This window comes from Polyodon spathula, chromosome 6 (genome assembly GCF_017654505.1).
Source record: "Polyodon spathula isolate WHYD16114869_AA chromosome 6, ASM1765450v1, whole genome shotgun sequence".
Classification (NCBI taxonomy): domain Eukaryota; kingdom Metazoa; phylum Chordata; class Actinopteri; order Acipenseriformes; family Polyodontidae; genus Polyodon; species Polyodon spathula.
Window position 1 is genome coordinate 28,579,027 of NC_054539.1, and position 22,123 is coordinate 28,601,149.

Sequence of the window (22,123 nt, forward strand, 5' to 3'; positions counted from 1 at the left end):
AACCAAAGACTAGTTGCTAGTGCTGTTGTGGTTACAGTATTGCTACTAACAGTAAACACTATTCTCATTACTTTAACTTTATTTGCTATATTAAATCAAAATAGAATCCTAAACATATAGGACAGTGAGGAAACAGACAACATTCAGAGAGCATGCAGTAAAACAGAGATTTTCTTTCATCAAGCAGAAAAAAAGGTACAATACACAAATTAATACTGTATTTAGATATTTTCAGGCGCATTGATTGAAACATAGTTTGAACGATAGCATTCAAAGTCCTTTACCAGAGATTAGGGACCGCATATTGGCCAATCAGGTCAAAGGCAATCTTTGATCCATTTTCTAATTGCTTGTTTTCATATTAACTTGACATGTTGTAATGTTATCAACTTCTACATTATATATTTAATGCTTGCTATTGTCTGTGTAACATGCAATTGCCAGGAGATTTACAATATGAATTCTATGACTCTGGCAGAAATAAGATAACTTAATCTTATTTAGGTTTTCATGGCAAAACATTTTTCTAATACATAAATAATTAAATACACACACACACACACACACACACACACACACACATACACACACACACACAAATACAGTAGTGTGGGATTATTTTGGCACTGCCTTTAAATGCCCAGAGGCAATTGTGATTATGACCTTTGGGGAATAGGAAGGATAGAATAATACCTGGTAAGACAAAATACAACAATAATACATTTTGGTTTTACTCAACAAATACAGGCAGACAGGCAGAAATGCAAACCCACAGATACAAACAGCAGATATATGCTGTACATTAATTTGTGGCAAAAATTAAAAAGCACTTTTTTTTGCAGTTCAGGATGAGGACCTAAAACTGGAGAACTGCAGATTTACAGCATGACTCATGAAAAACAGCATTCCATTTCGGAGTACTAGTAATATCCAGTTATACTTTTTAAATTGGGTCTTCCAAAAAAGAGAGTTTATAGTAAACGGTTGTGATATGGAAACAAAAAGCAAACAAAGAAAGGCCAAATATTTTTCAAGTTATTAGTATAATCAATTCCTACAATCAAGGTAGGGTTACTTCCAAAAAAACAATGGGTTTAATATTCTTTTCCACTGGCCTGAACTGACATCCTACCGACACTCCAGTTTGTGGATGAGGGGCCCTACTGGAGTGTCTTCTGGAGGAGTTAAATCTAGCTGACATCTAAAATCAGGGAATGATTCCCAACAGGTCCCCCTGTCAGTGCTGTAATGAGTTTGACTCCCGTGTAGACAATTTTAACAGCATATAGATAACACACATGAGAAGAGCTAAATGTTCCAACTGAACCGGCAAACTAATTAGAGGTCTATATCTGTCTCATGCTTTACAGACTAAAGTGCAGCATCCATTAGCTGACTGCTTGCATTTCGAAGCAAGACACAGAACACACACTTCAAATAAATAAATAAATAAATAAAAAATCCTGAATCAGGAAGTTTGAAGGAATATGACGGTGTCAGGGGAATTCAAGGAGGCAGGCCTCTGTTTTTTTATTATTATTTATTTTATTTGTTTTGTTCAGTTTATTGTTTTTTTTCTGTCCGACCATCTCAAAGTATGTCACAATTTTGCCAATTGTGATGGAACTTGCAAATGACATGGGGGTTAGAGTCTGTCTGTCTGTCAGTCCGATTGTCATGTCTGTCTGTAACACTTACATTATAATACAGTATATACGCTGTGTGCACTGGGTGTAGGTCATATAGGTCTCGTTGATCAACTTGTTAATGTTACCGATTGCTCAAATGTTGCATTACGACTGTGGCAGGGATTCTCTTTCTATAGATATTTTTGGAACTTCGCAGTGTTTCAAATGTACCTGTATCTGCTTTTTCTAAATATATTGTAAGAGGAATACAATTTCTTAGAATCCTAACATCAGTGACCGACATCTCATATAGCAAAACATTTTTCAGAAATTGGTCTTCTTGTATCTACTTTTATTTTAGGGTTTACATTGTTTTCTTAAAGCACCAGTCAAATTTAAAATGTCTGTACAGATTAGCCAATAACTGTTATTACCAAATTATGGCTACCACCACAATCCATGTTTGAGGAAACTGATGAGTTCAGTGTATGCCTTGTACCAGTGGAATACGTTTTGAAGGAAACATTAGGATCCTTAACACAAAGTTGTTTATTTATATGTTTATTTATTTACCTGTAATGTTATTCCTGGTGAAGGCTTGTCAGCACACACATATTTCAAGGGGTTATACCCGACTCCATTGCAGCATTCATCCATTGTTGGTATAATTTCAGTCCCACAGCATTTCACTGAAATGGTTTCATTTTCTTTAAAGTGAGGTCTGGATACACCACTGATGTCTGTACAGCATATTGTATTTGAAAGATTCACATATTGTTCTCCACAACAGGACATGCCTATAGAAAAGGAGCATTATGTATTTTTAAATAAAAAAAAAAAAAGAGAAAAGGAAAAATTTATAAATATCAAAGGAACAGAAAAATGCTTAACCCCTTCAGTTGTATTTTTGTCAAGCTGAAGAATTTCTTTATTGAGAATTTGACAATTTAAAAATTGTTTACATACACTTATACACTAACTCTAACTAGGACCTAGGAGTCCCGTAAGGTTCCAACGTGATTTCTGACGGCATCCTGTATGTTAACATACTGTGCTAAGATATGGACTAGGACCAGGACTGAAAGGGTTAAACAGCTGAACATCATGATGAATGATAAAATACACTAGTAATACTATTATAAAAACCCAACAAGACTATTTTTATGGTATCTTTCACAGACACCTGGCTTTTAAACATAATTGTCTATAAATATACTGGTATGAAAACAACAGAAGTCAAAATACATGCTGGTTATAACAAAGTGGAAACATAACTATCCAAGGTTAACATGGCTGTGGTTCTAACCACAGTGAAGGAAAATAAATCTTGAAATTACTTTCTAGTTACTGAGTTTTTCTGTTTCTGATACTTGCAAAACTAGGGTTGCCACTTGAAGAGCTCCAATATAAGAAACAACATATTTTGTTGCATGTGTACTTTGTTCTAGGAGTAGATGTAGAGACACTTTATGTAGTTTTACACTTTGATCATAGATAACATGTGTCGAACATTTTGACCGGCAGAGTGTCTGTGAGTTTGAAACATTCAAATATGCATTTTCTAATGATTCTGTCACAGGTTCCTTCAGAAGTGTAAATGGAATTTGGACTACACATGAGTAAAGACTGAAAAACAACACAGCCAAGCGAAATAAGGATCAGTTTAGTAAAATATGTAATGGGTGGCAACACTAGTCAAAACTATTTAAAGGAAGCACCTTAAATTCTAAATAAAAGTCTAGTGAATTTTAGGAAGGTGTTATTTTTTTTTCATATTCTTTATAGGGGAGCTATATTTCTCCAGCACAGTGTTTATTATTAGTATAACAGGAAGTGACTCCTATTTTATTTCCTTGGGTAAACCATCACTACTTTAATTACTATCAACCTTGTTCCAGTATGATAAATTGCTAATTGCTTAATACCCTAATCAGCGTTCATTCTTTGCTCAGATAAACTGTGACAGCACCATTAATTTAAATAGTAATTTCACTTAATGGCCAGAACGGCACACCAGATTTGTATGCAACATTTTCTGGGGACTGCATCCATCACTGCAATATTCTGACATAAAGATGTCTGACGTGCACTAACTCACTTAGGGAGAGCAGATGTTGCCGAGTGGAGTTTTGGTGGTAATTCCCATCGTGCATCACTTCAGCATGAATGAGTTGCAAATAAACAGCTAGACAATTTTCTAAAATAGATGTGTCTACCCTTTGATCCCTGCCTGCTCTAACAAATACAGTATCACAACTTTTGAACTGTAACACCCTCAACCTTGCTGTGGCAAAACAATCGGACATTCTTTTTCAAGCACATTCAGTTACATTTGCAAGTATTTGTTTGTTAATAGGAGATATAAAGTGTGATTTATATGTTAATATTATACAACCTTTTTAAAATATATACAGCATGTCCCATGCATATTTTCATATTTTATTTACTATGTTTTACAATTTATGATAATGTATGTTATGACTTTGACTTGTTATGCCTATTAAAAAAAAACAAAAAAAAAACAGTAACATTAACCACTTTTACATTATTTTGTAATAAAGAAAAAATTGGGAAGGATTTGCATACATTCATTAGACGGCACTCAAGCAATTATAAAGCATCTTAGACAAATATGTTTACAGTTAATATTAAGTCAAGATTCTCAAAGCTTTGTATTCCAAGTTGTCATTAAAACATTCCATACAGGAAAAACTCAAAATCAAGTTACCAAACCAGAAATAAACAACTCAGACAATTCATTTAGGGGCTCGCAAGTAGTAGTTTGTTTCATACTCCTTTTTGAATGTCAATTTGTAGGAAAAAGCCCTGCCAATCTATGTTTTAGAAAAATATTTAAAATGCCTTCTTAAAATGACATCATTATATGAAGCAGGCACGACTTTCATCCCTGGGCATCTGCATTACCAGTCCTGCGAGAGCAGCAACAATACAAATGCTACCCCAGCAGTTTTAGTCCAACAGCATCTGCTAATTCATTCCATTTATAAAATACATATTTACAAAGACAACTGAACTGGGACATGCTAGATCGGATTTGGTGTGAGAAAGTCAATTCAATGTGATTCTGTTAAGGAGCTCCCTTAGGCAAACAGAAGTGTTAGTAATAGAGTGAAGAATAAACTGAGGTACATGTAGCATCCCCATTTAGGTAGGCTAGTTATGGTTTTGCAGTAAACACATATGGTTGTAACTACCAGTAATGCCCACTATGAAAATGACAGATCCTCTTTTGTTCTATATTAACATTGACATAAAACATTTTTCAAGCAGGATCAATTTGTATGTTAAAAAAAAACTGCTCTGTTCTGTCACAATAAAACAATAGAAATTAAGTATTTCACTTTTCCATGCCTTTAGTTAAGATCTAAACACATAACAATATAAAATAACAAAAAAAAAAAAAAACCTACAATTGGAATGTGACTTTGCTAACTACTGAGTGGGAGGATGCTCTCCACACTTATTCAGTAAAAGAACTGTTTTGGGATAACCAATTAGGTGACATCCATTTCATATGAGGGCAGTTCTTTCTACAGCGAAGCGGTGTGAATCTGTCCACTTACCTGGTTATAATCTGATTCCTAAACTGACTGGGATGAATTCTAACCAAGGCACTGGAGGGCAGTTTTAACAAACCTTGGTTCCACCTGGTTCCAAAAGTGAAAATTGGTATTTGGAACGTGCCACCAACTGCAACTTGTGTTTATCATGTCAAAAAACACTTTTGGCATTGAGAATATATTTTAAATGGTTAAGAGCTCAGCTTTAGCAAATATTTTTGTGCACCATAAACAGTGAAGGGTTCCCTCATCTAGATTTTTTGCAAATGGTCATGGTGTCCTTGATGAGTTTTTTTTTTTTTTTTTTTTTTTTTTTATTATTTTTATCACAGCTCTTTTCACTTCACTGTCTCATAGACTCGCATATATAACACTCTTAGTTGAAAAGCTTTTAACACTTAAACAGGGGGGGAAAAATCATATTTCACCTTGACCAGTGTTACATACAGTTTATCTTTTAACTACAGAACTAGCTTACCAGTCCTAATAAAAATTAGTCATTTGCTGAAATAAAAATTCAAAAAAGAACCTACACATCGTGGAACATTTAAGCAAAAATTAGGAATAAAGTGTTTATAAGCAAGAGGAACATGGATAAACCAAGCCAATTATTTCTTTGTATACTTTAGCTTTTTATAGTCTACCCATCTGACTTTAATTTTTGTGAAAAAACTAATAAAAAAACATGTAACTTCAGACATGTATTATCAAGTCAAGGTCAAGTAGTAGAAAAATCACAACATGTGAAAACTACACTACTGTGTCTTGCTGGATTATGAACATTCAGACTCCTGGTACCTGCTCTAGGCAAATGGTCATTAGTTGCCCTGTTGGTGCAATCCATCATAACATATGTTTTCTTCAGGATTTGGTCTATTATGAGAAAATGTATATTTCAGAACATAATCTAAATAAGATGCTGAATAGCAATTGTGCATATTCTTCTTTGCTTTTTGTTAATAGGACTATGCAGTTACTTAGGCTGCATTCACACTGGGTCCGTTTCAAACGGACTCAGTCTAGTTAGTTTAGTTTGAAACAATGTATCAATGTGCTTGCTGTTCACACTTATATGTGAGCACAGTGACAGAGTTCATTTGGATGTGAGCTAAAGTTAGTTTTTTTTTTTTTGGTTCTTTTCCATTTTTTTGCAGGACCGAGTTTGTTTGTGTTCACAATGCAGTTTGGAAGTGCACTCTGTAAATTTCTATGGTCTGTATACCGGATGTTTACAATATGCTGCAAGGTATCTTGAAAGATAGGAGCTATTGAAGCATTGCTCTCACTTTTAATAGCGTGTTTTACATTACTATATATTGCTGTGGAAGAAAGCAGGGGAAGGGGGGGAACACTTTGCTAATTTAATTAATGCATGTGGTGAATGATATGCAGTAGGTGAATAGTGCAGTATTCAGTTACACAACACTGCACTGTTCTACTGTAGGTATGTATTTAAAATAATACAATGTTTTACTATTTTTGTGAGTTCTGTCCAGTTGTTCGGCTTGGATTTTACTGTCTGACCAAATTTATATCAGAGCTTTTGTTTCTCGTACTGTCCATGTAATTAGGGTTACCAGAGCTGCAGAATGAAAAACTGGGACTTTTGTTTTTTTTTTTGTTCAATTCGCTGACACTGTACCAACTCAGAAGCTGTTATGATATCAGTATATAAAAACACAACAATAGTTTAACAATTAAACACCTATCTATTTATTGCAGATGGTAACTCATTATTTTCTTTATATTGTTATCTCAAAACATGTTAAATGCACAAAAAGCCAGAATTTAAAAAAATAAACCAGCTATTTGATTAGATTTAATGATTATTGATATCTAGTGAAATACTGTTAATTGTTGATACCTGCTTAAGTATTATTCAGTGCTGCTAATCATGACCTGTTCATATATCAGCCTTTCTGTGTATAATTGCTGAGAAACATTGGCTGTTAGAACTGGCTTACTTTTTAAATAGGATGGTGCTGTGACAACAATAAAAATGTTTAATTTTAAACAAACCTTTGGGTGTGCTAAACTCCTGTGGCGAGTGTCCATCTGCTCTTCCAAATAAAATAACCTTTGTGCGTGAAACTATTTTATTCTGGTTTGCCTTTATAATTTAGACATTTTAGGGGATCTCTCACCTCTATATAAAAAATAAAGAGAGTGGGGTAGTTGGGACTAGAATTAGGACCTGCTGTTAACTGTAATAGTAGTGATGAAATTAGGGATGCACCGAATCCAGGATTCAGTTTCGGATTTGACCCGAATACCTACTTTTTGAGTAGGGTTCAGATTCGGTCGAATACTTCCTACTTCCACGCAAACACACATGCATTTTAATACATCCCTCCAATGTGTGCAGTTCTTTTTTAAATAAGACACAAATTAGGTATTGATTGTAACTGTTGTACTTAATAACAGGTATTCAAGAACAAGAACACGTTTGATGAACTCTGTCGCAGCTCTCAACTCCCTAAATTACTGGTGGTGCACGCACTAAACACATCACACAGCTGCTGAATGTAAACATACTACCTCCCTGATGCAACAGCACATTCACATCACACTTTTCATGGTTAAGTTATGCAGTAAATCTGTAATATATAGTAACGGTTGCAGACTGCTTTGTTGCTTTATTTGTGTAACGTGTTCTAGAGATCATACTGAGAAAAAAAAAAAAACATTTTACGTTATTGCAATGTGCCAATACAAGTTGAACCATTTGGGACCTGTTGTTTTAGTAAAATAATTTAAAAACTATTCTGTAGCCTATTTGATAGGGGTTACACACACAGTGCATTTAAATCAATGTGGGTTTTATTTTGCAGGGAGATTCAGGTAATTTTTTCCTCATCGTTCTCAGATAAGTCGACATGGGTTGAAAAGTCATAAAAGGAAAAGGTGGGTTATGGCAAAGATGCAACTATCCTTTCTTGTAAAGGTGAAGTAAACAGTTCTGTATTTTGACGTTTCTGTTGTGGGGGGGGGTGTCTAGTGGTAAATTGTGTACGTTTCAAACTGAAATGTTATTCAAGGATATATTTCCATTCGGCAATAAAAATACTATTAACTAAAAGTCTCAAAACAAAAGATTGTGCACGTCCCTTGTTAGTAGCTTCCAGTCTATTTTTTATTCAACAGTTTCCTTCAGTTTTCTTGACAGTTTTTGTAGATTCGGTATTCGGACTAATCTTTTGAGATGGATTTGGTATTCGGTGGGATCCCTAGATGAAATAAGTCAATAGAATGGATAGTATGTTATTTTTTTCTCTTGATAGCAGGGCGGGCTGTTGTAAGTGACTCTGCAGCTGATACATAGTTCACACGTCCTTGTCTCTACAAATCACCTTGGATAAAGGCGTCTGCTAAATAAACAAATAATAATATTAGTATTACCATTTAAATGTGTTGAGCACATAATCAGAATGATTAAACAAATAATCCTTAAGACTATTTATTTTATTTTTGAATGGCGCTAACACAACCTAATAAATTAATCTACTTTTATCTTACTGAGCACATGGACGCAGTTTTGTACTTTAAAAAAAATAAAATAAAAATACGACCGGGACAGAAAATTACGGCTGTTTTTGCTCTACTCGTTTCCTCAGAATATTAACTAAACTATGTGCAAAATGTTTATTTCCTAGTGGTGTTACCTTGCATAATTTGTTTCCTATGTACAAAGAATCAAGTCCTGCAGCTCACATTGTGATTTAGCAAGCAAACCAGGCTTGGTGCATTTGCCAAATAGACAGAGACCACCTCTTTAGGTGGACACGGTATATTTAGTTTCCCAAGCGGACTTTGATGTTCACATTTCACACCAAACGTACCAAACCATACCGAGTGTGGACCAAGCTATTTTAAAATGACACATTTATTAACTTTCATAGAATTAAAAAAAAAAAAAAAATTGGTGGAAAGAGGTCTGTTTAAGTTAGTAAAATAGACCTGTGTGTTCCAGGTGCCCTGGCTAGAATCCATTAGATTTATTCAAAATCCCCTTATTCTGTGAAAATAGCTTCAAATATACAGTGAGTACTAAGAGATCAGATCCTTGATCTTAACTCATGGTCAATATGTGTGTTGTTAGATGAAATAATTTTCATTACAAAAAACAATTTTACCTTGGAATTCTTTGTGCACACTTCCCTTCTCTTCATTGCCACAACAAATCAGGTCTTTGCTCACAACCTGTCCCCCACAGCACTGCTTATGAAAGCCATCGTGGAGAGTACCTGCACAACATATCTGATCCCCAGACCTGGAATAAGGATTGCCACTGCAGCAGGAACTGCCCACCCCAACCGAAACACGGATCTGGTCTGAATTGGGGCAACATACGTAACCTGTAAATTATGCAGCATAACAATATAACAGTTTTGATGTAGTTTTGATCGTCCAATATGTGTCTATAGAACAGCCATAATACATAAACAAATAGGTATATGAAAGTGGCTATAGCTAACAAAATACCTTTTAAATTGTTACATCATTCAAAAACATTCACCATATAAATCTCAAATGTGCAGTTTGGATAGAAACATGGTTTCACAAACATTTAATTTAATTTAAAAAAAATCGACATCTGATACCAGTTTTCAGTTTAGTTGCCTTCCCTTTGAAGAAATTTGTTACACTTCCTGGTTTATTTCACCTCAGCAGTGTCTTTGGGGTCAAGCATCTTACTTGCTGCAAAGCATTTTAGTCATAAGGGAAAGCAGCTGGTTGGTTACTAATAGGCAATGTGGCCCTGAAGGACTGCATACCAGGATACAAACTCAATAGGCTGCCTACATGGGGCATAAACATTACTTACATTAGAAAGCACAATGAAACAAATTAACCACATGGGCCACAAGCTTGATAAGAAGTAATAAAGAAAGAGTGACCTAGGTGGCGCAGTGGGATATTTCACTAGCCTCCCGCTTTTCACCTATGGAGACCTGATCTGAATCCAGTTCAAGTCTCAAGTAAAATGACTTATGCACCAGTGAATGTTAGTCCACTACAAACATTGTCATAAAGTATAACAACTGGAAGTTTCTGTTCAAGAGAGTCCCAGTACTAAATGGCTGGGGGTGTTCATGTCAGGATCAGACTGAGTGCCAGACTGTAACCACTCATTATTTTATTAAAATTATTGTATAAAAAGACCTGTAAAATTACAAGTAATTTATAGAAAGCCCTTACCTGGTACAACTTTGACATAATATCCCCCACAGCACTCATAGTTAGGCTGAGGGGTATATAACTGCCCACCACAGCACACTGCAGTGGAATTGCCATTAACAGGAATATATTTGTCTTCACAACACCGATAACCAGGTTCGCTGCTGTACAGAACTCCACTGCAACAAATCTGTGGAAATACAGCCAAGGAGAGTTACTGTAAGGCAGTGGTTGGCCAATAAATTTGACAGCAAGCCAAATGACCCACGGGTAGCCACAGAGCACGTACAAGGCACACCCGCTCGTCAATAGAAAAAAGCTGGTCAAGCTGGTTGCAAACAAACCAAAAAGGAAAAAAGACGTAACAATTGTGAAAGTACCTTTGTAACCTCCAAATAAATATTAGTAAAATAATATAGCATCTGTGTTGTAGCTATTAAGAGACAAATTTGTTTAGTTTAACATTCCAATAAGTTGTAAGTGAAACGTAACTCATAATGACTCCTTCACAACTTCAGTATTCCCAGGTACGTATCGTTTTTGTCTGTGATCCGTTTTCAATCAACCCCGATGGTGATTGGTGGATGGTAGGACGATAGCTCCTGGGTAGAGTAACTGTGGTCTTGAACTTTCTCCATTTGTCTGACAGTGGATTGGTGGAGCCACAAATCCTTAGAAATGGTTTTGTAACCCTTTCTAGACTGATGAGCATCAATAACTGTTTTTTCGGAGGTCCTCAGAGATTTCTTTTGATTGTGGCATGACGTATTTCCACACAACTGTATGGTGAAGACCAAACTCAGAAAGTTTCTGATCTTTATATAGGGGGGCCTCCCAAACTCACCCCTGAATAGCTACCTAATTATTTAAACACCTGATTCTATGTATCCCCTTAATTGATCTGATAAAACCAGGGGTTCACTTAGTTTTTCACATACCCTGAATCTTAATTACTCATTGTTTGTCTAATTCATACATCATTTTGTTTCAAAAGACATGGAATCGGTTAATATAAACCCTATTGGATATTTTAAAAAAAGATTCAAGGCGGCTATCATGGTAAATCTGTGGAATTTCACAAACTTTTTCTCGGCACTGTATAAATATTGCTAAGGTTGCTTTTGGTAAAAGACATTATTATACTATACCATCAGTGCTGCATCACATTTTGGCAACTACAACCTTATATGCAATCATTTCTGATAAACTGATCTACCCTGCTAATACAGGTGTGCTGTGCAGCAACATTATCATAATGTGAACACTGGATCTTAGTGCCTCTCCCAATAAGAATGGTTAATAAAGGTAAAAGTATACATTTGGCAACTATTAATGAACCCAGATGCATAATATACAAATTTATAAAGTTGCAAGCATGGATATGCAAATCACTAGCTGGGGGCGTTAACTCTGTTTTTGTAGCCTGGGGCACTTCATTGGCTATTCCATAACAATTACAGTTGCCCAGAGCTTGCTTGGTAACACACAGCTCTGGAGGTGGACTTCACCATCACACTACACAGCCATGGTGGGTGCAAAAGAACCCCCCCCCCCCACAACACACCCCACACACACACACACACACACACACACAAACACACACACCTCTTGTTACTCCATGTTATACTAAAAAATATTGGAGGATTACTTTGCATTTCAAATTGCTGCTCCAGAGATCTCAGTAATCTATAATATGTTCATTGTTTCAGATATCCTGAGAAAATAAAAAAAAAAAGAAAGAAAAGGCTGGTGTTTTTTTGGGGTTCTATAAGCATTATATATATATATATATATATAAAACAAAAACACATTGTAAATTTGAAATAACAACAAATTATCAAAAGTGCTCAGCAAATAGGCACAACTGTAAATACCTGTAAAACCAATTGGGGCCAAGGTTGCCCCAATAGTTTCTTTGTGCCTTTCAACAACTTTGTCCCGGAGTTCTTTTGAAAGCGCCTTGGTGCTCATGGTTTGAGTGCTTTGAAATGCACTACCGGAACTGCTGAATTTACCCTCAAATCATGTGAATCACTACAATTTAACACAGGTGGAGGCCATTTAACTTGGTGTGTGATTTTGAAGGCGACTGGTTACACCTGAGCTAATTTAGGATTACTGTTACAAGGGGGTGGACACTTATCCAACCAAGCTATTTCAGTTTTTATTTTTAATACATTTTCAATAAATTTCTAGAATATTTTTTTCACTTGGAAGTTGTGGGATAGGATGTGTACATAAATGAAAAAAAAAAAAAAACTATTTTAATGCATATTAATTTCAGCACGCACAATTTGCTGAGAGCTGCCAGGGTGGGGAAGGCTGAGGTCAGCCAAGGTGTCCTCAGCTCACCATGCACTAGCAACCCCTGTAGACTGGCCGGGCACCTGCGGGCCTGTCAGCAACACTGTAGCTCTAAGGTGGCTGCATGGCGGGCTAGCAGAGTGAAAAGAAGCGGACGGATGATAGCACATGTCAGAGGACACATGTCCATCTTCATCTCTCACCGAGTCAGTGAAGGGGTGGTAGCGGTGAACCGGGTTGAAATAAGAAAAGAACATTTTGGAAAATTTGGCTTTCCAAACTGGGGGGGAAATGAGAACAAATTATTGATGATTCCAAAAAAAAATACCACTGAAGCCACGTTTCTACCTACAACCTGTCCGTTGAGTTTGGATAGACGGAGCAGGTTCTGGGTCAGAGTGGGTCATAATACCATTATGTGTATAAAATTAACATAATTTTTAACAGCTATTCTCTGTGCTTTCTTGATTTCTGGTCACAAACTCCCCCACTGACAAAGAATGGTTTTAAAAAGAGTTAAACTAAATACTGGATAAATGGCTTATCTTCACGATCGCTGAATGACTCCTTTGGCACTACAAGCCAGACCGTTTTGGCTGCTTTGACAATCTAGCCAACATGGGGTGGAGTAGCGGACCAACTGAGAACAAGGGACTGCATCGGAATGAGAAAAACCAATGGGAACCACTCCATGTGGACTCAGGCACCGCCCAAAATAACCAAACTATCCAAACACAGGGGTAAAGAGCAGAGCAGGGTGCACAGCAGCCAAGACAGCGCTTGGTCAGCAGTGGACCGACACCCCATGGACAGCGCTGCCCGTCATCCTGGTGCCCAAAAAGAATGGGGGATGGTGATTCTGCCCGGCGATGAAAGACTCATCCTGGTGCCCAAAAAGAATGGGGGATGGTGATTCTGTGTCGACTACCGGCGATGAAAGACTCAGAGACTCACTTGCTGTTCATCCTTGATGACGGGATCGGGGTGGTCTTAACACAGCTGGGGCCAGACTGAGAGCAGGTGGTCATCTGCTACAGCCAATCCTTGTCCAGTGGTTAAAGAAGCGGGAAGCTGTTTACTTTACATATAGTTGTAAGCAGATTCTGATAACAAGCAATTAGCTAAGTGCATTGCAACATAGATAAAAAAATAAATAAATAAAAATACCTGGTGCTCTGGCTGATAGCAAAAGCCCCCACATATGTTTTCATTTATTCCACATTGCACATATAAGCATTGCCTTCCTGTCTGCATCTCCTGCAGCAGCTGGACCTGTGCACACCAGCGTAATATTCTGCGCCTCACATCATATCCAAGTATGATGCCGTTTGGGCGGCCTGGTGATGCCCAATCAACTCTGACAGACCTAGATATACAAAAACAGGAACACCAATTTATATAATACCTAAAACCTAATCACTCAAATGTACTAGATACGTTTTTCATGTAAAAAGCATTTACCAGAAACAAATGTAACCATCTCAATAATTTTCATGATGAAGCCAAAAGCTCCAAATAGACAATTTTCTGTTATATCCTAAATCCATTTTTCAGACTGGAAAGTTAGGTATGTGAAAAACGAAACCCAACCCCAACACAAACCAAAGCAATTGAGTCTTTAAACTTATTATGATTCCATTCGAACTTCATACAGATAACTTACATCACATTGCATTTATCGGGTTAGAATACTGACCTCAAATGTAAATGCATTCAGATTTAGGGGTTTGCAGAATCTATGTCAAAAACAGTTTAAATCATTAGGATAATTATTCTATGTAACATAACTTACACAAGCCTAATGAATAATTCTGCTACTAACCGGTTCATGATGCAATGCTTCATAATTATGCAGAAGTGTGGATGGTAAACTTTTCACTTGGAATCTAATTGGATTTTAATGAGAGAATTAACTAGCTGGTTAAAGAGCAGAAAAAAAAAAAGACGTAAGTATTATTCTGACAGTTTATCCCAATTACTATTACTGGTCCTAGTCTCTGCTGAATATTTTGTTGGAAATGTATTTTTTGTGTCCTTGTTACTCAAGTTTACTGCCCAATTTTATACAGAATATTGTATAGGATGCCATACAATACAAACATATAATTAATCCATAAAAAGTTAGTGAAATTGAACTATAGCCTCTGTATTTGTATTTTATTCTGTTAATAAATCCCACTGTTAGTTTCACTTGAACAGTGTATCATTCCCCAACACCAAATAAAGCAAGCATTGGTCTCCAGCCACCCTCCATCATTCTGCCAAACTTGTATAGCAACCATGGTCCTAGTAAGCAGTAAGTAAGCAAACCGAGACTTACAGGCAGGCGGTAACAATATATATATATAGTGTAACTATTGCTTTAGACCCTTCCTTTCCTCTGCTGACTTGTGGACTAATTAATTGTGAAGGCTGCTGATAAGTTAAAGCGGAAAGATCTTTTCAGTTGATTATGAATTCATGTGAAGTGACAAGGTTTGCTTTTAAATATGAAGAGTAAATCATTTGCAGATTATTCTACGCCTTGCAACACAAAATATCCCTTGTGATTACTCATAAAGTGCATTTTGTTAACAAATGCATTAGTATTATTTTACAAACTGTGTCATTTATTTCTGAAACTAATCCCTCACCGAAAAAAATATCAGAAATTTATATTCTACTCTGGGCCAAGTAAAGCCATCAGTTGCAGCACTTGTCATATTTCAATCAAAGCTTAAGCCGTGCAGTGATTTTTGTACTCAGCCCTACATAGCAGATGACCAGAATTAATGAATTAGCTATTGATTAAATTCCACTCTAGCAAATCTACCGTGGCAAATAAATGAAGTGCTCAGGGCACGTGAGGCCACGGACAGACATGTCAGGGCAATCGATCAGTAGTTAGTATTCTGTTGGGATACAAGTACAGCAGATGATAATATGACATGCTGGAAAAGACAATGTAAAAGCAGAGGCCTTTTTTTCTGACTCTATGGATTATGTCAAATTAGAGCATGGAGGCATTATCTTTAGTTTAAGTCTTCCATTCACAATTTACAGGAGGCAGAACTTCTGATACAGCATGCAGTGTAACACATGTGACACTTGTTATAATGTGACTATACGAAGAAGAAGACACTCTGCAATGAACGACACTAACTTTACAATTAATTTACAATCAATCATTTTAGCAAATCGTAAAAGTTTTGGTATAAACAGTCCTATAACGTCTGGAGTTATTGCCATTGTTCGTGTTATGGTACTGACTCTATTGCTGAATTATTTTGCTAGATTTTTTTTATTTTTAATTGACCCTAAAAAGCATTGTTACCATAATTTAAATAGTGTATGGAGAATTTTGTCTACAATAATAAATCAAAAGCTTTAAGAACTGTATGTCTTAACAGGTTTTATATTCCTTGCTAGCTACACTCTGCTGCTACCTTTTTTGAATTGAAAACCATTAGCCATGGAGAAAAAACAGGTCAAATTTCTCATCAGATGGCAATGGGTTTCACAGCTCTTCATTTCCCATACACACATCACATATCCTGGTACCACTTTCTCTTCAACCACATATGTAGGAACAACCTCTCCAACATTTGGTCCACTTGAACTAGAATGAGCCCACATTTATTCCCAACACAGCTATGACTAAAATTCTAAAGGTGCTGTGGCAAAGTGCCCAACCCCTGGGCAATTTATTTGTGTTGTATGTTATGTGTAGTGTGTTAATGTTGGTGTACAGTCATTGGTACACGGGATATAAATGGGTTATGAACACAAGTAATTTAAAATGTATATTGGTATTTAGGCACGAGGATTGCGCAGCACTTCAAGTGCAGGTAAAATGTAATATGTGAGCATGGGGAATTGTACTAAATTAAACAGTAAATTACGTGCAGTTGTACTGAGACTCCAACTGAATGATTGATTAGCAATCGAGTCTCGGTACAGCTGCATAAAAACAGCACGTTTTCACTTACTCGGGGTTGTGTGTTCATGAGTGGAGAACGGGTGTGGAGAGGAGGTAAAAACTAAGATTAATAATTGTTACATGCTGGCTTACAACCAGAACTATACTTGTTTGTTCGTCCACCGTTTGTCTGTCTGTCTGTTCATTTGGGTACTGCGCTGTTTTATTTTCCAGTGTTTTTCGTTTGTTCAACCTTTTATTTTCTGTTTATTGATTAAACTGCGCAACAGCGCAATTCACATTTCACCTGGCAGTACTGAGTGTTTCTTCCGGTTCTGACGTCACCACACACGCCATCCTGTTACTGGTGCACAATGCAAATATCTCATATATATATGGCTGTTATTAAATTAATCTGAAATAAATCATATTTTAAACTGACCACAGTGCCACTTCAAAGCTATACTGCAGTCTCCAAAAAGAGATATGCGGGTCTTTTAACAGGATGTTTCATGAAATATTAAAAAGATGCAGGAAAACATTTGGTTTCTCAGTCAGATCTTACATCTCAGGTATCTATTTGCTTTGTTGACAGCATAATACAGCAAGTTACCTTGAACTAATCACATGTACATTTGGTGCCACCATATCACTGGGTTCATCCTCTACTGTAGTTATTTGAGTCCCATTACTTTTCACACACGCATACATGGTGCAAACTTCAACCTGCGTGTAGGACGAAGAATTTAAACATCAGATAGTTTTACATTGTGGTTGTACTTCAAAGAATGATTTTAAAATATAAATTAAATACAACAAATAATTTTAAGTAAAGAATTTAAGATTATACATAGATATTTTTTTATATTGTTATTTATACAGAAAGCTATCATTTTTTTCAAGAATTATTTTATTTTTCCACTTTTTTCTTGATGTACATAATCACATTAGACTTACTATATTAAACCCAAATACAAATGCAGCCTCTTACCTGTATGTTGTATATAGTAAATGGTAAGAGGCCTCCCAATACAAAAGATCCAGATGAGCTCATGCCAGTCTTGTGTTGCTTGTCATTCACATACACTGAATATTCTGTGACCACACCATTTGGGTTAGATGGTGATGTCCAGATGACACGAACTGCTGTGCTGTTGAGGGTAACAACCTTTGGAGGGAACACACCCTCTGGCTCTAGAAATGTAGGGTAAACACAGAATAATCCAGTGGTCACTGCTGAAACACTAATAACAAAACTTAAGCCTGCATTTTAACTTAATGAGGGCAAAGCAGAGGCTCCCAAGTGGCGCATCAAGTAAAGGTGCTGCGCGTCCAGGCTATGTCATTGCCAACCATGACTGGGAGCTCCTTGAGGGCAGCACACAATTCTGCCGCACGGGTAGGGAGGGCTTATGTCAGCAGGGCAATCCACGGTTCACCAGCAACCCCTGTGGCTGATAGGGTGCCTGTGGGTCTGCAGTGGAGCCATTCAGATCTGTGTCCTCCAGCACTATAGGTCTGATGACTTCACTGTGGATCCGCAGTGCGGAAAAAGACGGTTTGGCAGGCACACGTTTTGGAGGACTCATGTGTCAGCCACAATTTCCTGAGTTGCCAGGGGGTTGCAGCGGTGAACTGGGATTAATAATAACACAATTGGCAAATTCTAAATTGGGGAGAAAAATGGGGTAAAAAATTGGGTAAAAATCATGAGCAACGACAACATTTACTAGCTTTATGTTATGGTATCAGAACTAGACACTATGTCCCTGTCGCTGCTTTTTTGAGTATCCAAAAAGCTTTGCAGAAACCTTTTTTCAGCAATTAAATCCCTATTTGTGAATAATATATTTGTAATTGTAGCAGGATAGCCCTGTGGCCAAAGATGTTACTATCAAGAAGGAAGACTCACAGACAGTAAGGTGCAATTTAAGTGCTACAGCAGACATGCATTAACACAGAACCAAAAAAACAAACAAACAGCACGAGGGCAAAAAACACAAAGTGATTATATATTAAATTATTATTATAATTATTATAATTATTATATTAGACACAATATAATTAGGGCTTCTAGTTTTTTTATTTTTTTATTTTCCATTTCTCTCCCTCCCTTTAAACTTTAATTAATATGCAGGTTCAGATAGAATCAGTTGAGATCAATGCACATCGTTTGCTAGCTCAATCAAGATGTGAGGGTAAAAAGAAACAACTTTCTTTGGTAATTAGTGTTTGAGTAAGAAAGCGACTTGGCTCAAAATATGTTTAAAGGGACATCTCGTGATCAAAAATAAGACCTGAAAACTAGAAGCCCTAACTATAATACAAACACTATTACCAGGCTGAGTGACGCCTTCACTGGCTTCTCTCATCAAAACAATACCACCAACAAAGGGGTTTTCCTCCCTTTTTATACATGTGGCCATTCCCTAATTAGCACGCAATTATCAAATTGGGGAATAGCCTCGCCCCACCTGTTATTGTTGGCAGGGATGGATTACTCTTTTTTGGGACACAGTAAAATTAAAATACTGATATAACCAATCATTAGAAAGCTACCTCCAAGTTGTTGTTTTTTCTTTTTCTTCGCAATACTTCATATTTAGTATTATGTACAATACATAGTTCACTTTTTAATTAGCACTATGTTAACATACACATTATAAAGTCATTTAAGATCATATTTAAGTTCACCTACAGTTATTAAAAATGTACTGCCCTTTAGGCTGTCAGATAATTAAATTAGCCCGGAAAGCACTTTGTTAAATGACCTGCAACCCTTATTTAGGATTTTGTAATGTTTTAATGCAATTTGTATTATTGTTATAAGATTAGGTGGTGGAGTTTAAATATATTTTGAAGCTTGTAGCTGTTTATATTGTTGAAAATGTCAATCAATTCATTGTCTTCAGAAATGTAAAACAGGGGATCACTTTATATGACCTGAAGTTTATTCTTTAAAACTTTTCAGCTGCTCCAATAGTCTTTATATAAATCTTATCTTAAAATGTTTCAATAAGAAAGGTAAATATACTTAGAATATATTAGAGGCGATTCTCAAAGCGTAAATTAAAAAAAAAAAAAAAAACTTGACCTGTGTGAAGCCAATATCAAAAAAGTTACATGACCACGAATAGCAGTCATATTTGATCCCTGGTCAAAGTAAAAGTGTGTGTTAGTTCCACATCTGCAGCGTTTCTCTAGAAAAGTGCTTATTAAGTGAGTGTGAAACCTGGTTTGGTTGCCAGTGTACACTGTACATATAGATATTAAATATTAAAATGAAAACAAAAACAAAATCAAAACATACTTGTCAGGCAAAACAGATGGGGCAAAGTGCTTTTTTACATCATTGCATTGTGTGTACTTTCTATTATATTCTTTTCCCTCGCCAAGAAATCAATTGCACAATCAATCCGACTAATTTTCAAAATCGGCCCTAAAAATGACCATTCATCAGAGCTTTGTTGTAGGAGAGAACACTGATCAATTCTGAGTATTTAAATATATATATAATATATATATATATATATATATATATATATATATATATATATATATATATATATGTGTCATATTAAACTGTTTAAAACTATATCACTGTACAACATCAAAGACATCAAGATAATCTAAAGTGTTCTTTATCCCTTTAACAGTGACTCACAGTGACATTTCTCAGTGGCTGAGCTTGCACCCTACATCTCCAGGGATTCAGGAAATACCTTGTGTTTGAGTGTCTTTCTAAAAGCACATCGCTTCACAGAACAAATCACTTAAAAAATAAAACAAAAAAAACACTAATTGTACTTCAAATTCCGTGATTTAGTGACAGGGAACTCAGTCCAAACTGCAATATGCATAGATGGCAGGCCACAAAGACAGGGAGTTTGGATCAAAACATGCTGTGCTAACATCCTCTATTAGAGTGTAGTGCCACTGTCTCACTGGGAGCCCCTATTGATCTGTCACTTGAAGACAAGCTGCACTTAAGCATTTTAGTGTTTTAGCCCTTTTCCTTTTTAATAACAGGAAATTTTATAATGGAAGGATGACTGATCTCAACTGCTAGAAAAATCAATCAACTTCATTCCTAGATTTTAGCTGTACTAACCTCCATCAGAAGTAGTGGCACGAATCACCTCACTGGTAGCTCTGTGGGCCCCATTGAAAACCTGGATGAAAAACCCATACTCTGTGTTAGGGCGTAAGTCACCGATTATGGTACAGTTTACATGAGCTGGAAAGGTAGCGGAGTGGTTGTAGATGGAAGAATTAATGAAAAGTATGTAGTGTTCAACAACTCCCTGTAGGTCCTGCAGAGCTGGAAGAAAAGAGAAAACACTTACTGAAAAAAAATTTTAAAAAATAAAAACATATATAATAATGAGATTAAAAAACAGCTAAATTGCAGTAGGTTGAATGTAAAATATGTAAATCTTTTTCATAATCTTGTCTTTGGCAGAAAGACACCATGGTCAATAAGGCATGATAAAAGGTATGCCGCTGTAATATCTGGTTCAGCTTGAAACACCTTCTAAACACTCAAATATTTCCTCAAAAAGAACAGTATTTTTCCAACAAATACTTGACACACTTTCAGCAGGTTGTTTCATCTGCATGGTTTAATGTTGCAAGCACCAAATAAACCAAAAAAACACAGACAACAACGCAGCCACAGCAAGTTTTTCCAGAGAGAACACGCACTCTAGTAATCAACAAGCGAACCAAGTGTGTTTAGAAAAGTGCAGTGTCAAACCAATACAACTCTAGTCTGGATGAAGCTGCAAGTAAACTAAACACACACATTTTAATGCACTTTTAAATAAATTCAAGTTTGTTTTCTGGTGTGAAAAGAACCGAAGCAAACCTGAAAAAAAATAGTTAGTTTGCAAGTGAACCGTGATTCTAATCACTTAAGAACATAAGAACATAAGAAAGTTTACAAACGAGAGGAGGCCATTCGGCCCATCCTGCTCGTTTGGTTGTTAGTAGCTTATTGATCCCAAAATCTCATCAAGCAGCTTCTTGAAGGATCCCAGGGTGTCAGCTTCAACAACATTACTGGGGAGTTGATTCCAGACCCTCGCAATTCTCTGTGTAAAAAAGTGCCTCCTATTTTCTGTTCTGAATGCCCCTTTGTCTAATCTCCATTTGTGACCCCTGGTTCTTGTTTCTTTTTTCAGGCTGAAAAAGTCCCTTGGGTCGACACTGTCAATACCTTTTAGAATTTTGAATGCTTGAATTAGGTCGCCACGTAGTCTTCTTTGTTCAAGACTGAACAGATTCAATTCTTTTAGCCTGTCTGCATATGACATGCCTTTTAAGCCCGGAATAATTCTGGTCGCTCTTCTTTGCACTCTTTCTAGAGCAGCAATATCTTTTTTATAGCGAGGTGACCAGAACTGCACACAATATTCAAGATGAGGTCTTACTAATGCATTGTACAGTTTTAACATTACTTCCCTTGATTTAAATTCAACACTTTTCACAATGTATCCAAGCATCTTGTTAGCCTTTTTTATAGCTTCCCCACA

The 22,123-nt window shown here is 36.4% G+C and overlaps 1 protein-coding gene across 1 annotated transcript in view; it reads right to left on the reverse strand.

The window, feature by feature from the left end:
* Nucleotides 1-22,123, reverse strand: part of ush2a (Usher syndrome 2A (autosomal recessive, mild)) — a 378,004-nt gene that overhangs the window by 73,631 nt on the left and 282,250 nt on the right. Inside the window, exons 46-52 of the mRNA XM_041252711.1 lie at nt 20,701-20,910; nt 17,581-17,783; nt 17,203-17,315; nt 13,859-14,057; nt 10,409-10,577; nt 9,343-9,564; nt 2,202-2,425 (exon numbers count right to left, since the gene is read on the reverse strand). Coding sequence (XP_041108645.1) covers nt 2,202-2,425; nt 9,343-9,564; nt 10,409-10,577; nt 13,859-14,057; nt 17,203-17,315; nt 17,581-17,783; nt 20,701-20,910 — 1,340 coding nt within the window. The remainder of the gene's footprint in view (nt 1-2,201; nt 2,426-9,342; nt 9,565-10,408; nt 10,578-13,858; nt 14,058-17,202; nt 17,316-17,580; nt 17,784-20,700; nt 20,911-22,123) is intronic.